At 43.4% G+C, this 17,129-nt stretch overlaps 1 protein-coding gene across 1 annotated transcript in view; it reads left to right on the top strand.

Annotated features, from left to right (window-relative positions):
- Positions 1 to 8,172: 8,172 nt before the first annotated feature.
- LOC141264932 (1-aminocyclopropane-1-carboxylate synthase-like protein 1) overlaps positions 8,173 to 17,129 on the top strand; it is a 31,204-nt gene continuing 22,247 nt past the window's right edge. The window contains exons 1-4 of the mRNA XM_073677360.1: positions 8,173 to 8,323; positions 8,426 to 8,534; positions 10,880 to 11,023; positions 11,215 to 11,274. Of these exons, the coding sequence (XP_073533461.1) occupies positions 10,913 to 11,023; positions 11,215 to 11,274 (171 nt within the window). The 5' untranslated portion in view covers positions 8,173 to 8,323; positions 8,426 to 8,534; positions 10,880 to 10,912. The remainder of the gene's footprint in view (positions 8,324 to 8,425; positions 8,535 to 10,879; positions 11,024 to 11,214; positions 11,275 to 17,129) is intronic.

Genomic DNA, 17,129 nt, shown 5'->3' with positions numbered 1-17,129 from the left:
AATCAGGGCGAGCTCTTCAGCTGCCAGCCCCTGATTCCTTTTAGCACTGCTCCCACTGAGCTCCTGATCTTTCTTTCCTAAGCTGCTCCTCTTCTTCTCTCTAACCGTGCCTCAGCCCCAGTTTTATATAGGGGAAGTCCTTCCCCTCCCAGGACCGGGCAGGAGGTGTGGCATGAATAGGATTCCTGACCAAGAGACCTCCCACCTGCTCTCAGACATAACATTGCTAATACTGTGGAGACCAGACCCCTGGGGTGCCACACATATATACATTTTGTATAGGGAGACATTCGCTAAACCGGTCATTCAACATTGTGTATTTATCAGAAATCGAAAAATAGTTAGCATCTATGTTTATCTAGAAAGCACTATGCTGAATACATCCAATGTTATCTGCCATAGTCTAGAAGGGCTGTTTGAGCATTAAGCCATGGGTCCCATATTTGAAGGAATTTGTATGGAGTTCCTGTTGGCAGCGGATTAGTCTCTGTACTGTCCATCAATTCAACAGTGAATATATACTTCAGGCATAAAAATAACATAGCTTACAACTGGTATTCCTTATAGCTTAGGATCTTAGCATTTTATCTATCAGCTTGCAAAATTAAGAATGTGCTCCAGCAACACAACTTCCTGGTTCCTTATTTTTAACCATGCAACACTACTGCGGGAGACAGAAACTTATGCACTATTAAACAGTAGTTGATGCAATATATACAATAATAAGCATTATTCCAACACCCTCACTCAACAACTATTTATCCTGTTAGTCCCATAGTGATTCTGAATTCTTCAAACTTGGCTCTTGGAAGTGGCTTTGTTATAACATCAGTTATCATCTGGTCAGTCTTGCAATAAACAAACTCAATTATGCCATGTTCTATCAAATCACACAGGTGATGATGTTTAACGTCAACGTGTTTGGTTCCACCATTGATCTTCTCATTGTATGCAAGTTTAATGCATTCTTGGTTGTGTTCATCAATCACCGTCAGTTGACTTGATGGTGTACCAAAATCGCCTAATAATTGGTTTAACCACATTACCTTGACTTGCGTGGTCTGCAGACAGATACTCTGGTTTTGTAGATGACAAGGCTACAGACACCTGTTTTCTGCTAGACCAGGAAATTGACGTTTCTCAAAGCTTGAACAAATAGCCGCTTGTCAATTTACGATCACTTAATTCACCAGCCCAGTCTGCATCCACATAGGCTGTGAGTTTTAGATCTGTTGTAGATATCCTTAAACCTATGTCTTGAATCTTTTTTCAAATATCGAAGGACTCTCTTAACGACATTACAGTCCTTTTGACGCGGCTTTTCCACATATCTGCAGAGACTTCCAACCTTAAGTAGGATTGGTTCCATTGGGGATATATATATATATATATATATATATATATATATATATATATATATATATATATACAGTGCCTACAAGTAGTATTCAACCCCCTGCAGATTTAGCTGGTTTGATAAGATGCAAATAAGTTAGAGCCTTCAAACTGCAAACGAGAGTAGGTTTTATGAACAGAAGCATAAATCTTACAAGCCAAAAAGTTATGTTGCTCAGTTGAATTTTATTAAATTTTAAGCATAAAAGTGTGGGTCAATTATTATTCAACCCCTATGTTTAATATTTTGTGGAATAAACCTTGTTTGCAATTACAGCTAATAATCGTCTTTTATAAGACCTCATCAGGCCGGCACAGGTCTGTGGAGTTATCTTGGCCCACTCCTCCATGCAGATCTTCTCCAAGTTATCTAGGTTCTTTGGGTGTCTCATGTGGACTTTATTCTTGAGCTCCTTCCACAAGTTTTCAATTGGGTTAAGGTCAGGAGACTGACTAGGCCACTCCAACACCTTGACTTTTTCCCTCTTGAACCAGGCCTTGGTTTTCTTGGCTGTGTGCTTTGGGTCGTTGTCTTGTTGGAAGATGAAATTACGACCCATCTTAAGATCCTTGATGGAGGAGCGGAGGTTCTTGGCCAAAATCTCCAGGTAGGCCGTGCTATCCATCTTCCCATGGATGCGGACCAGATGGCCAGGCCCCTTGGCTGAGAAACAGCCCCACAGCATGATGCTGCCACCACCATGCTTGACTGTAGGGATGGTATTCTTCGGGTCGTATGCAGTGCCATCCAGTCTCCAAACGTCACGTGTGTGGTTGGCACCAAAGATCTCGATCTTGGTCTCATCAGACCATAGAACCTTGAACCAGTCTGTCTCAGAGTCCTCCAAGTGATCATGAGCAAACTGTAGACGAGCCTTGACATGACGCTTTGAAAGTAAAGGTACCTTACAGGCTCGTCTGGAACGGAGACCATTGCGGTGGAGTACGTTACTTATGGTATTGACTGAAACCAATGTCCCCACTGCCATGAGATCTTCCCGGAGCTCCTTCCTTGTTGTCCTTGGGTTAGCCTTGACTCTTCGGACAAGCCTGTCCTCGGCACGGGAGGACACTTTCAAAGGCTGTCCAGGCCGTGGAAGGCTAACAGTAGTTCCATAAGCCTTCCACTTACGGATGATGCTCCCAACAGTGGAGACAGGTAGGCCCAACTCCTTGGAAAGGGTTTTGTACCCCTTGCCAGCCTTGTGACCCTCCACGATCTTGTCTCTGATGGCCTTGGAATGCTCCTTTGTCTTTCCCATGTTGACCATGTCTGAGTGCTGTTCACAAGTTTGGGGAGGGTCTTAAATAGTCAGAAAAGGCTGGCAAAAGAGATCTTTAATCCACACATGTGAAGCTCATTATTCTTGGTGCCTGAACTACTTCTTAATACTTTAGGGGGACCAAACAGAATTCTTGTGGTTTGAGGGGTTGAATAATAAATGACACTCTGAATTAACTTTTAACGTTTTAAAAAAAAAACAAAAACAAAATTTGCTGCAGAGCATTTCCCACTTCCAGGCTGATCTACAGTACAAATGTCACAATGCCAAGTTAATTCCGCATGTGTCAACCAGCTAAATCTGCAGGGGGTTGAATACTACTTGTAGCCACTGTATATATATATAAATATATATATATACACTGCTCAAAAAAATAAAGGGAACACTCAAATGACACATCCTAGATCTGAATGAATGAAATATTCTCATTGAATACTTTGTTCTGTACAACGTTGAATGTGCTGACAACAAAATCACACAAAAATCATCAATGGAAATCAAATTTATTAACCAATGGAGGCCTGGATTTGGAGTCACCCCCAAAATTAAAGTGGAAAAACACACCACAGGCTGATCCAACTTTGATGTAATGTCCTTAAAACAAGTCAAAATGAGGCTCAGTATTGTGTGTGGCCTCCACGTGCCTGTATGACCTCCCTACAACGCCTGGGCATCCTCCTGATGAGGTTGCGGATGGTCTCCTGTGGGATCTCCTCCCAGACCTGGACTAAAGAATCCGCCAACTCCTGGACAGTCTGTGGTGCAACGTGACGTTGGTGTATGGAGCGAGACATGATGTCCCAGATGTGCTCAATCGGATTCAGGTCTGGGGAATGGGCGGGCCAGTCCATAGCTTCAATGCCTTCATCTTGCAGGAACTGCTGACACACTCCAGCCACATGAGGTCTGGCATTGTCCTGCATTAGGAGGAACCCAGGGCCAACCGCACCAGCATATGGTCTCACAAGGGGTCTGAGGATCTCATCTCGGTACCTAATGGCAGTCAGTCTACCTCTGGCGAGAACATGAAGGGCTGTGCGGCCCTCCAAAGAAATGCCACCCCACACCATTACTGACCCACTGCCAAACCGGTCATGCTGAAGGATGTTGTAGGCAGCAGATCGATCTCCACGGCGTCTCCAGACTCTGTCACATCTGTCACGTGCTCAGTGTGAACCTGTTTTCATCTGTGAAGAGCACAGGGCGCCAGTGGCGACTTTGCCACTCCTGGTGTTCTGTGGCAAATGCCAAGCGTCCTGCACGGTGTTAGGCTGTGAGCACAACCCCCATCTTTGGACGTCAGGCCCTCATACCACCCTCATGGAGTCGGTTTCTAACAGTTTGTGCAGACATATGCACATTTTTGGCCTGCTGGAGGTCATTTTGCAGGGCTCTGGCAGTGCTCCTCCTGTTCCTCCTTGCACAAAGACGGAGGTAGCAGCCCTGCTGCTGGGTTGTTGCCCTCCTACGGCCCCCTCCATGTCTCCTGGTGTACTGGCCTGTCTCCTGGTGGCGCCTCCAGCCTCTGGACACTGCGCTGACAGACACAGCAAACCTTCTTGCCACAGCTTGCATTGATGTGCCATCCTGGATGAGTTGCACTACCTGAGCAACTTCTGTGGGTTGTAGAGTCCGTCTCATGCTACCACGAGTGTGAAAGCACAACCAACATTCAAAAGTGACCAAAACATCAGTCAGAAAGCATTGGTACTGAGATATGGTCTGTGGTCCCCACCTGCAGAACCACTCCTTTATTGAGGGTGTCTTGATAATTGCCAATAATTTCCATCTATTGTCTATTCCATTTGCACAACAGCATGTGAAATTGATTGTCAATCAGTGTTGCTTCCTAAGTGGACAGTTTAATTTCACAGAAATTTGATTTACTTGGAGTTATATTCTGTTGTTGAAGTGTTCCCTTTATTTTTATGAGCAGTGTACATATATATATATATATATATATATATATACATATATATATATATATTCAGGAACAAAGATAACACAGCTTACAACTAATATTTCTTATAGCTTAGGATCTTAGCATCTTGGCTGTCAGTTTGCAAAATTTAAGTCAGAATGTGCTCCAGCTACACACACTCTGTACAGGAACTTCGGGGTTCCCTTTTTTTTTTGCCAATACAACACTACTGCAGGAGACAGAAACTCATGCACTATTAAACAGTAGTAAATAGTAGTTGATGCAATATATACAATAACAAACATAAGTGCAACAGTTTCCCTAGCTGCATATATACAATTTATACGTCAGTAGGGACATTTTCAATAGTTGTGCTCAGTGTTGAGCGGAGGGACCTTTTGAGGTTTCCAATTTAAGAAATATAGACTTTCTGGCATAAAGGTAATGGATGAGGAAATAAAAAATAGCTGGAATGGGAATTTAAGACCCTAGCAAACACCTGCAGGGAGGTAACAAAGGGAAGAGTGTAGCCAAAAATACTTTATCCTTGTGGCGGCCCTGAGGGTTCAGTCGCCACAGGGGTACTGCACCTTAGATAGAGGTGTGGTATCTCCTCTCTCAAGTAAGGATGGAGCATCACACAAGACCCTGCTTTACACCCAACACTACACCTCTCCCACCTGCAGGGGGCTTCAATGCACTAGGGTGCTGCCCCGTTCCGGGATATAGGAGATGGGGGGAACCAAAGATAGGGGAACCATGTAGTGGGTGAGGATGGAGGAAGCACTTTACTTTGACACTTAATCTAGGCATATATATACAGTGGCCATCTTTATAACCTGGTCTTTAGTCGTGGTTCCTTGGGAGGATCAGTCAGCATATTGCTGCGGCCGGCTCAGGGGTCACGATTCCCGGTCTCAGGCCTTGAGTCGGGGATTGGAGCAGAGTTGAGTTACAGCCAGCTCTGTCCTCGGTCAGAGTCCAGCCAAGAAGGCCCAAGAGGGGAGCAGAGGAGTTAAGCTCCACAGGCGAAAGGATCCCAGGAGGGTACGGACGGAGCGGAGTCGCCACCTGTATTCTTCACTCTGGCCCAGCCAGAGGGACTCCTGCCGTAAGAGGGGACCGGCCCCCGATATCTGACAGTGCACTTCACGTCACCGTTAGAAAAACCCGGAGGCCTAGAGGATCCCAGGGGGATACGGACGGAGCGGAGTCGCCACCTGTATCTCTCAATCCTGTGTATATCCAGTGGGACCCGGCCTTACACCACATAAAGACAGGATAGGACTCAGTGGGAGAAATCTAGGAAGGAGAGGAACACCCCGGCGGGGTCTTGGAAGGTGCTCCTGATCTACCTGGGAAGTGCTGAACCCCCTTCCTGGTGGCCGCAGCACGTTGCGAGAGGCAGAGAGAGCTTTGCAGCTGCTACTTCACCAAAGTGAGTAAAGCTTGGACGACTTCACCTACTGCCTCCGTTTGCTCATTCTTGCGCGGCACCGCACCTACCACTACTCCCCAGAGCCTCTTCTCACTGCCCTGAGGCCTACTCCGCATGTGGGGGGTAGTAGTAACTGAGCTGACAGAACATCGGCCTCAGAGGACTGTAGCAGCGCTGGTGGCCTTCATCAGAAACCACAGGTGGCGTAGTCGAACAACCACTCATCCAAAAGCCCATTTCTCATGTGACAGCCCTGGGCACGGACCGGGTCACGGCCACGACGACACCCCGCACCACCGCCCTACATTGGCCCGGCACCGAGTACCCCACCGCTCAGGGAGGGCGTCACATCCAAATTGATCATAAAGGCTACATGTGAAGCTTACGTACCCTGAGGATAAAATGATGTTTTGCTATTTTCTGTGGTGCTGTCAAGGATTTGAGATACAGTCATATGAAAAAGTTTGGGCACCCCTATTAATCTTAAGCTTAATGTTTTATAAAAATTGGTGTTTTTGCAACAGCTATTTCAGTTTGATATATGTAATAACTGTTGGATACAGTAATGTTTCTGCCTTGAAATGAGGTTTATTGTACTAACAGAAAATGTGCAATCTGCATTCAAACAAAATTTGACAGGTGCATAAGTATGGGCACCTCACCAGAAAAGTGACATTAATATTTAGTAGATCCTCCTTTTGCAAAAATAACAGCCTCTAGTTGCTTCCTGTAGCTTTTAATGAGTTCCTGGATCCTGGATGAAGGTATTTTTGACCATTCCTCTTTACAAAACAATTCCAGTTCAGTTAAGTTTGATGGTCGCCGAGCATGGACAGCCTCTTCAAATGATCCCACAGATGTTCAATGATATTCAGGTCTGGGGACTGGGATGGCCATTCCAGAACATTGTAATTGTTCCTCTGCATGAATGCCTGAGTAGATTTGGAGCGGTGTTTTGGATCATTGTCTTGCTGAAAGATCCATCCACTGCGTAACTTCAACTTTATCACTGATTCTTGAACACTATTGCCAAGAATCTGCTGATACTGAGTGGAATCCATGCGTCCCTCAACTTTAACAAGATTCCCAGTGCCGGCATTGACCACACAGCCCCAAAGCATGATGGAACCTCCACCAAATTTTACTGTGGGTAGCAAGTGTTTTTCTTGGAATGCTGTGTTTTTTTGCCACCATGCATAATGCCTTTTTGTATGACCAAACAACTCAATCTTGGTTTCATCAGTCCACAGGACCTTCTTCCAAAAAGAAATAGGCTTCTTCAAATGTGCTTTTGCATACCTCAGCCGACTCTGTTTGTGCGTACTTGCAGAAACGGCTTCTTTCGCATCACTCTCCCATACAGCTTCTCCTTGTGCAAAGTGCCTTGTATAGTTGACCGATGCACAGTGACACCATCTGCAGCAAGTTGATGCTGCAGCTCTCTGGAGGTGGTCTGAGGATTGTCCTTGACTGATCTCACCATTCTTCTTCTCTGCCTTTCTGATGTTTTTCTTGTCCTGACACTTCTGGCCTTAACAAGAACTGTCCCTATGTTCTTCCATTTCCTTACTATGTTCCTCACAGTGGAAACTGACAGGTTAAATCTCTGAGACAGCTTTTTGTATCCTTCCCCTGAACAACTATGTTGAATAATCTTTGTTTTCAGATCATTTGACAGTTGTTTTGAGGAGCCCATGATGCCACTCTTCAGAGGAGATTCAAACAGGAGAACAACTTGCAAGTGGCCACTTTAAGTAGCTTTTCTCATGATTGCATACACCTGGCTATAAAGTTCAAAGCTCAATGAGGTTACAAAACCAAAAAAAGTGCTTTAGTAAGTCAGTAAAAAGTAGGCAGGAGTATTTAAAACAAGAAAATGATAAGGGTGCCCATACTTATGCACCGGTCAAATTTTGTTTGAATGCAGATTGCACATTTTCTGTTAGCACAATAAACCTCATTTCAAGGCAGAAACATTACTGTGTCCAACAGTTATTACATGTATCAAACTGAAATAGCTGTTGCAAAAACACCAATTTTTATAAAACATTAAGCTTAAGATTAATAGGGGTGCCCAAACTTTTTCATATGACTGTAATATAATTTGTTCTTACTAGTAATTTAGTTTCTTGGATTCCTCCATAATTATTTCCTATCATTATATATTTATATATTGTAAGAATTATGATTCATAAATCACTAGTGTCTTGACAGGGAGGAGTTGTCACACTATAATTTTCTTCCCTGGAAGGGAGTGGCGAACTCTTCCTAGAAACCAAACTCTTGGTAAGAACTAATTTTATTTTTAATATATTTGTGATTGAACAGAATGCAGCTAGAAATTGCTGACAAGGTGTGGATTTTTATTTTCCAAATTTATCTGCACAGGTACTAAAGGAAGGTATTTAAGGAAGGTAGGAGCGTTCGCCGTGAAGCACATCGTGGCTAAGGTACAAGACAAAAGAACAGTTGTTTGAAACAGGCAGAGGTTTCATTGGTGAGTACTTGATCTGACTTTTTGCAATTCAACACTGGTCTGGCTGCTTTGGAAGTTGGGATGGTCTCGGATTTGTATGTGGATATCTGGGGACTAGTGTTGAGCGAGTATGTTCTATTAACCCTTTCGCCGAGTATGCTCGGGCCGAGCTCCGAGTATTTATAGCTGCTCGGTGATAAGGTTAAATCGCTCCCGTGTGCATGATTTGCGACTGTTTGACAGTTTTATTACATGTGAGGAATGTCTATTTCTTACACATTCCTCACATGTAATAAAGCTGTCAAACAATTGCAAATCATGCACACGGGAGCGATTTAACCTTATCACCGAGCAGCTGTAAATACTCGGAGCTCGACCCGAGCATACTCGGACAGAACATACTCGCTCAACCCTACTGGGGACATTTCTAGGCTACAGTCCTTAGTTTTGCACTCTTTAATCTGAAGATGTAAGACTATCCCAGCCAATGAGTTTGATCAAGTAGAAAGGTGACCAACTGCCCATGAAGATCTCAATGCGAAAAGGACAGATTGGGCAAGTGTTGGTTCTGTGAGTGGTGAACCATCATCAATTCTTAAAATCTTTTTTCAAACTAGATGGCGATGTAGCTGTTGTCCCTGCGTGTTCAAAAGGTGTTTGTCTTTTTCTTAAAGGGGTATTTCCATCTCCAAGATCCTGTCCCAATATGTAATAGGTGTAATAATAATAATATTAGCAAATACCTCCAATTAGAAATGTAGTATAGGTTTTGTGATTCACTATGCCGCTTACCTTATGTGCAGGGCATTGCAGGACCTTAGGCATCCATGGTTACGTCCACTGATATAGTGACAGCTAGTTGCTAGTGGTTGTAACCATGGATACCTAAGGTCCTGCAATGCCTGCACATGAGGAAAGAGACATAGCGAATCAGAAAAACTATGCTACGTTTCTAATTGGAGGTATTTACTAATATTATTATTATTACACCTACTACATATTGGGATAGGATCTTGGAGATGGGAATACCCATTTAAGTGTAGCATGAGACAGCCGCCTGTACCGGGAGACAGTGATGATGATGTCTGTGTCTGAGAATGGTTAAAGGGAAGTGTGACAGTTCATGCAGAGCAGAGCGCCAGTGAAATGAGTGTCCACCCGAGGACAAGGATAGTCCATATGGGGAGTGTGTAGCCTGGAAAAGAGCCTGAGAATAAAGAGACCAACTAGTGCTATCATACAAGGTGCAAAGTGTGATTATGGTCAAGTGGGAGATGCTTCTTTTTGGCTGTGTGCACACAATGCGGATTTAATGCATTTCCGCAGCGGCATTTCCGCCGCGAAAACGCATTAAAATCGCTTGTTAATATGTCTGCCATGTTTCCCAATGATAATCCACATGTACTGTGCACATGCTGTGGAAATTTCCGCTGCGGATTATCATTGCGGAAAAATCCCCAGCACAACCAATTTGGGCTTGATTTCGCGACAAAATCGCGCCCATTGCCTTGCATTTAACCACATAAAATCCGCATGCATAGATTTATACATGCGGACTTTATGCACTCCAATGCGCGGATGGTACTCAGGTCTGGAGATGAGGAGACTCTCATCCGGCCCAGGTACCCTTTTCCAAATGTATTTGAGTGATGCTCAAAATCGCTTGGAAAACCGCTTGAAAAAACGCATGCATAAATGCATGTAAAAACGCTTACAAAACGCTTAAAAAACGCATGTAAAATCCGCACGTTTTTTCTGCCAGGGAGAGGAAAAAACGCTCAGGAAATTTCTGCTTCAAATCTGCATCGTGGGCACATAGCCTTAGAGTGTGCGGCGCTAGACTAATGTCATGGCCTTCACACCCTGCTAGAAGACGAGCTGAGTGACAGGTGTCAGTATGAGAGACCTTCCTGAGGATGAAAGCAGCAGAGGAACTGTGGTGAGGAGCAATTCAATGCAAGAGGGTGAGAAATTCTGCGAGCCTGAGGGTAGACTCATGTAGAAACATGAGTGGCATAAGCAAGCGAATCATGTAAAATGTGGAGCAATCTTTGCCTTTCTTCTCTATGTCTTGCATGCATCCCAGCCAGGAATCTCTGCAAAATCTAGATTTGTCATGGTTTTTGCTGCAATTTATTGGAAAAACTGATGCAAAACTGCAATGTTCATCATAGGTTTGGGCCACCGGGGTTCCTAGGGTGGTCGCTTAGTCCTCCTACTTTATAATCCACCACCGATGCAATTAAATTCTAGATTTAGATGTTGAACTTGATCGGAGCAATCTTTAATAATGTGCATTATGATTCCTGTGCAAATACTAATATGCAAAGTTTTATGGTTTTTAAGCACACATTTTGATCTTCAAGGTCTATAGGTGCTTCTGGCGGAGAGCGAACAACATGGAAAGCCTTTCAGTAAGAGAAAGGGAAACTATCTCAGAAATTGACCTTTTGGAACAGGGATTTCTGATGTGTTTGGAGGATCCATATGACAAGCACAGTAATCCTCAGGTTAGTAATTCCAACCCCTGGTGGTCCATGTTGTGGGAAGGGGCTTTTCCTCCATAGACTAAGACTATGCTGCTCAGAAAAATCACCACAAGTCTCTTGGCTGCCATACGGATGGCCCAACATGCCGTTGTCTCTCATGGTCTTGTCCATTCTGTCCTCCCGTCTGATATATACTTATCTTTTCTTTTCAGGGATTTATCAATATTGGAACCACTGAAAACAAGGTCTGCTTTGATTTACTGAAAGAAAGGGTGAGTAATAGTGTTGAGCCACCCCCGTAGTGTTCGGGTTCGGTTCGGTTCGTCGAACACCGGGATGTTCGAGGAACTGTTCGTCGAACTGTTCGTCGAACTGTTCGTCGAACACCTTAGAACACCGTCGAACACCGTTAAAACCAATGGCAGGCAAACAAAAACACATAGAAACACATAGAAAACACCTTCAAAGGTGTCCAAAAGCTGACAAACTGCTCAGAAGACGCTTTCTTTAAAAAAGCCGGCCGGCAATTCAGCAGCGGCATACACCGGTACCCGACAATTTAGACAAGAAGGAATAGAGCCTCACACATAGATTAGATAGATAGAAACATGTCAGTCACATATATATGAAGTACAGTGACAGTGTTGCTTACTGTACTTGTCATTTAGTGTAAAGGATTTATTAAAAAATATAATAGTGTTTTCATGCACTGTCTCTTTAAAAAAGCCGGCCGGCAATTCAGCATCTGTACCCGACAATTTATAACAAACAGAATAGAGCTTCACACATAGATTAGATAGATAGAAACATGTCAGTCACATATATATGAAGTACAGTGACAATGTTGCTTACTGTACTTGTCATTTAGTGTAAAGGATTTATTAAAAAAAATAATAGTGTTTTCATGCACCGTCTCTTTAAAAAAGCCGGCCGGCAATTCAGCAGCGGTACCCGACAATTTATAACAGACAGAATAGAGCTTCACACATAGATTAGATAGATAGAAACATGTCAGTCACATATATATGAAGTACAGTGATAGTGTTGGTTACTGTACTTGTCATTTAGTATTAAAATAAAGGATTTATTATTAAAAAAAATTGGCGTGGGGTTCCCCTTAATTTTAGTCTCTAGCGGAGGTTAAGCAGCCACGTATTTTTTTTTAAATTCATGAATTTCCTGAAATAATTAAAAAAAATTGAAGTGGGGCTTCGCACTATATTTGTGTCCAGCCAGGTACAGCAGGCAGGAACGGGCTGCCCCCAACCACCAGCTGACTATTTGTACCTGGCCGGACACAACAATATAGGGAAGCCCTTTTTTTCTTAATTATTTCATGAATTTCATGAAATAATTAAAAAAAAAATGTGTGGCGCTTCGCCCTATTTTTGTGTCCAGCCAGGTACAACTAGGCAGCTGGGGGCTGGAATCCGCAGCGCAGGGAGGCCCAAGCTTTCTGGGCCCCCCCCCGCTGCAAATTGCAGTCCGCAGCCACCCCGGAAAATGGCACGTTCATAGAAGCGCCATCTTCTGGCGCTGTACCCAACTCATCCAGGGCCCTGGTGCGGTGGCTCACTGGGTAATAAAGGGGTTAGGGCCAGCTTGGTATTATCAGCTGGCCCCAAGCCCAAAATTCATGGGGTCACGCCAGTATTAGACATGACCGCCATGAATTTCTAGTAAAGTATTTAAAAAAAACACAACACCCAGAATAAAGTCCTTTAATTGAAATAAACACACAATTCTTTATTGTTCTAAATTAAACCATACTTACCATCACGCCCATTCCAGCTGAAGCCAACGATCTCCTGCAATAAAAGTAAAATAATAAAGCAACCTCATCCTTACCTTTCCATGGTTCCCACGACAGCTTCAGCTCTGCTACATCGAGATGACAGGCTGGACCGCAGCAGAACGCTGCCATCCAGCCTGTCATCCCGCAGACACTGAGAAGCGCAGGCTTGCTTGCGCTCCACAGTGTCTCTCTGTGAGGGCATCCAGATGAGCCGAGTTAATGTCCAATGAACTCGGCTCACCTCATGCACGTCACTGACAGCGTGGGAAAATTCTCCTGCACTCAGCGCTTCAGCGTGGGAGAATTCTCACACTGAAGCGCTGAGTGCAGGAGAATTCTCCCACGCTGTCAGTGACGTGCAGGAGGTGAGCTGAGTTCATTGGACATGAGCTCACCTTATGCACGTCACTGACAGCGTGGGAGAATTCTCCTGCACTCAGCGCTTCAGCGTGAGAATTTTCCCACGCTGTCAGTGACGTGCATGAGGTGCGCCGAGTTCATTGGACATGAACTCGTCTCATCTTTATGCCGTCACAGCCAGACACTGCAGAGCGCAAGCATGCCTGCGCTTCTCAGTGTCTGCGGTCCAGCCTGTCATCTCGATGTAGCAGAGCTGAAGCTGTCGTGGGAACCATGGAAAGGTAAGGATGATGTTGCTTTATTATTTTTCTTTTATTGCAGGAGATCGTTGGCTTCAGCTGGAATGGGCGTGACGGTAAGTATGGTTTAATTTAGAACAATAAAGGATTGTGTCTTTATTTCAATTAAAGGACTTTATTCTGGGTGTTTGTGTTTTCTTTTAACTTTGACTATGGGGTTAGTAATGGGGGTGTCTTATAGACGCCTCTCCATTACTAACCTGGGCTTGATGTCAGCTGGCATTATAAGCTGACATCAACCCCAGCCCTATTACCCCCTGCCACCGCTACAGGGCAGCGTGGAAGAGCGAGGCTAAGTGCCAGAATTGGCGCATCCTATGAATGCGCCATTTCTGGGGCAGCTGACGGCTGGTGTTTCTAGCCTGGGAGGGGGCCAATATTCATGGCTCCCTTCCTGGGCTATTAATATCAGCCCCCAGCTGTCTGCCTAGCCTTTGCTAGCTATTAAATTAGGGGGGACCCCACGTCATTTTTTTGGGGGGGTCCCCCATTTTAATAGCTAGTAAAGGCTATGTATTCAGCTGGGGGCTCATATTAGTAGCCTGGGAAGCTCCGTGGGTATTACCCCCTTCCCAGGCTTCAAACATCTGCCCCAGCTGTCTGCTTAACCTCCGCTAGAGCCTAAAATTAAGGGGAACCCCACGCCAATTTTTTTAATAATAAATCCTTTATTTTAATACTAAATGACAAGTACAGTAACCATCACTATCACTGTACTTCATATATATGTGACTGACATGTTTCTATCTATCTAATCTATGTGTGAAGCTCTATTCTGTCTGTTATAAATTGTCGGGTACAGATGCTGAATTGCCGGCCGGCTTTCTTAAAGAGACGGTGCATGAAAACACTATTATTTTTTTTAATAAATCCTTTACACTAAATGACAAGTACAGTAAGCAATACTGTCACTGTACTTCATATATATGTGACTGACATGTTTCTATCTATCTAATCTATGTGTGATTCTCTATTCCTTCTATTCTAAATTGTCGGGTACCGCTGCTGAATTGCCGGCCGGCTTTTTTAAAGAGACGGTGCATGAAAACACTATTATTTTTTTTGATAAATCCTTTACGCTAAATCACAAGTACAGTAAGCAACACTTTCACTGTACTTCGTATATATGTGACTGACATGTTTATATCTATCTAATCTATGTGTGAAGCTCTATTCTTTCTGTTCTAAATTGTCGGGTACCGGTGTATGCCGCTGCTGAATTGCCGGCTTTTCGTGTTTCACTGTGAGCACAGTTCCCATCGATTTGGGCAATCACTGTAATGCCACAACCACCATGGCTGTGGCATTACAGTGAGTGGCAGACAATCCCTGCATGATTGGTGCTCTAAATAGCGCCAGACATGCAGGACACGCTTTTGGTGCACGAACAGTTATCGAACATAACCTCGAACAGCCGAATTTTTTGCAAATCGTTCGGGTTCGTCGAACAACTCGAGCACCGCCCAAAACAGCTCGAATTTGAGATTGGCGAACAGTTCTAGTCGAACACCGCTCATCTCTAGTGAGTAATCCTAATAGAACACAAGTTTCCCCTGTCCTTCAAATTACAAAGTTATTATAGGAAAAATGTCTCTTTAATTTTAGTTGCTTTCATTAGATTTAATTTTACACAGTGCTAGAGGCATGGTTGGACCAGGATGCACGAGAGCAGCTAATCCGGCAGAGAAAAAGAAAACACTTTAGGTCCTGCTGATAAAACACTAATTGTATTGAAACAACAGCACACAGCCTAATAAGTGACATCTCCCTGAAATCAGTGTCTCAGCCCCTACCTCATGCTGCTCTCAGATTACATAGCAAAAACACGATGACAGATTTCCTTTAAAGAAACATCTTTTTTTGGTGTACAATATAAACTTATTAATAATATAAAATATGTAATGTGTATAGTATAAAGCTAATTTTAATTTTATTTGTATGCTCTTTTAAAGTATACGGTTGTCTTCTAAAGCATTTTTTATTACTTAAATGTATGCATTTTGGTAAAAAAAATAATTATTTTTGAAATTGGGTTTCATTAAAAATTTTGCACCCTTTTGGCTTTTACAAGCTCTTTGTTCCACAATTTCCAGCTGTGGAATGAGTTAACTGAGAATCTGTCAGTGAGCTAATAGGGAGTTTTTAACTATTTTATCCGTCTTTTTCAGGGCTCCTTTCACCTGATATATAATCATGGACCATATCAAAGTTGAGCTGAACTTTGATGTGGTCATAAATTAGCTGAGAGGAGCTCATAAAAAGACAGATAAAACAGTTACAAATTCCCTGTCCAAGCCAGATTCTCAGTTAACACATTGTATGGCCACCTATGTACAAAAAAAAGTATTTAAAACAAACTAAAAAAATTATTTTCAGCCCCATTGCAGTAAAAAAAAAACTTCCCTTAATTTGCCTGTGTTTTTTTTTTAAAGTTTACAGAATACTGGCTTTTATACAAATAATGACTGATTCTATATTTTCTTGTAAGTAGATCTAAACAATGGGGGGGGGAGCAGGCTTGCCCGACCTCTCTCTTTATAATTATGCTTCTTTAGGAACTTGTATCCTTGACCTATTCCATCATGGGAGTAGCAAGAAATGGGTCGGTCTAGAAAAAGATCTCTCCAAACGTGATCCCCGGGCAGAGTTATGGCCCATAAGAATTGTAGACGAAAGCGGAAGTCTATCTCCCTTTCTCACAAGAAACCTCATCCTCTTTCTCAGACAGGGTAATAGGTCCTTCCATACTTCATCCATACCAGGCCCATTAACACCAGTATATGATAACCCAGCCTTCCCAGCAGGCAATAACAGAACAACCTTCTTAAACAAAAGCAAGGAGGCACACCCCATAATATATGACTACATAAACCATTCTGAAATGAGACCACCACAAGACATATTTCTTGGTGTTGAATAGTGATGAGCGAGTATGTTCTGTCCGAGTATGCTCGGGCCGAGCTCCGAGTATTTACAGCTGCTCGGTGATGTGGTTAAATCACTCCCGTGTGCATGATTTGCAACTGTTTGACAGCTTTATTACATGTGAGGAATGTGTAAGAAATAGACATTCCTCACATGTAATAAAACTGTCGAACAGTCGTAAATCATGCACACGGGAGCGATTTAACCTCATCACCGAGCAGCTGTAAATACTCGGAGCTCGGCCCGAGCATACTCGGCGAAAGGGTTAATAGAACATACTCGCTCAACACTAGTGTTGAACCTCTTGCAGGCTCATGGTTCTTCTATGAACAATTAAAAATCTATATCAACTCACTAACCATAAAAAACGAACCAGACCACACAGTTTCTCTACTATACAAAGTTTATCAAGAAAGCCAAGTCTCTGTACAAAATTTCCCAAGATTCTTTTCTAACTGGGAGAGTGACATTGGAAGATCGTTATCATCCGAGGATGGATCTAAAATCCTACTGTTTACATTGAGGTTGTCGTTGTGCTCGATGTCACAGGAGAGGAGCTATAAGGTCCTATCGAGATGGTACAGATGCCCCTCCATTATCCACTCCATATATCCCACAACTCCAGATACCTGCTGGAGATGCCTCAAAGACAGAGGCTCATACACTCATATTTGGTGGTTATGTCCACCTATCAAGAGCTTGTGGTTAGCCCTATTATCGCTAAGTCAATATCTAAATTTAAGAAGGG

The sequence above is a fragment of the Phyllobates terribilis genome, unplaced genomic scaffold, assembly GCF_046119375.1.
Source record: "Phyllobates terribilis strain yellow unplaced genomic scaffold, ASM4611937v1 Scaffold_4__5_contigs__length_816908805, whole genome shotgun sequence".
NCBI classification, from domain to species: domain Eukaryota; kingdom Metazoa; phylum Chordata; class Amphibia; order Anura; family Dendrobatidae; genus Phyllobates; species Phyllobates terribilis.
This window is presented reverse-complemented; position numbering and strand designations above follow the sequence as displayed.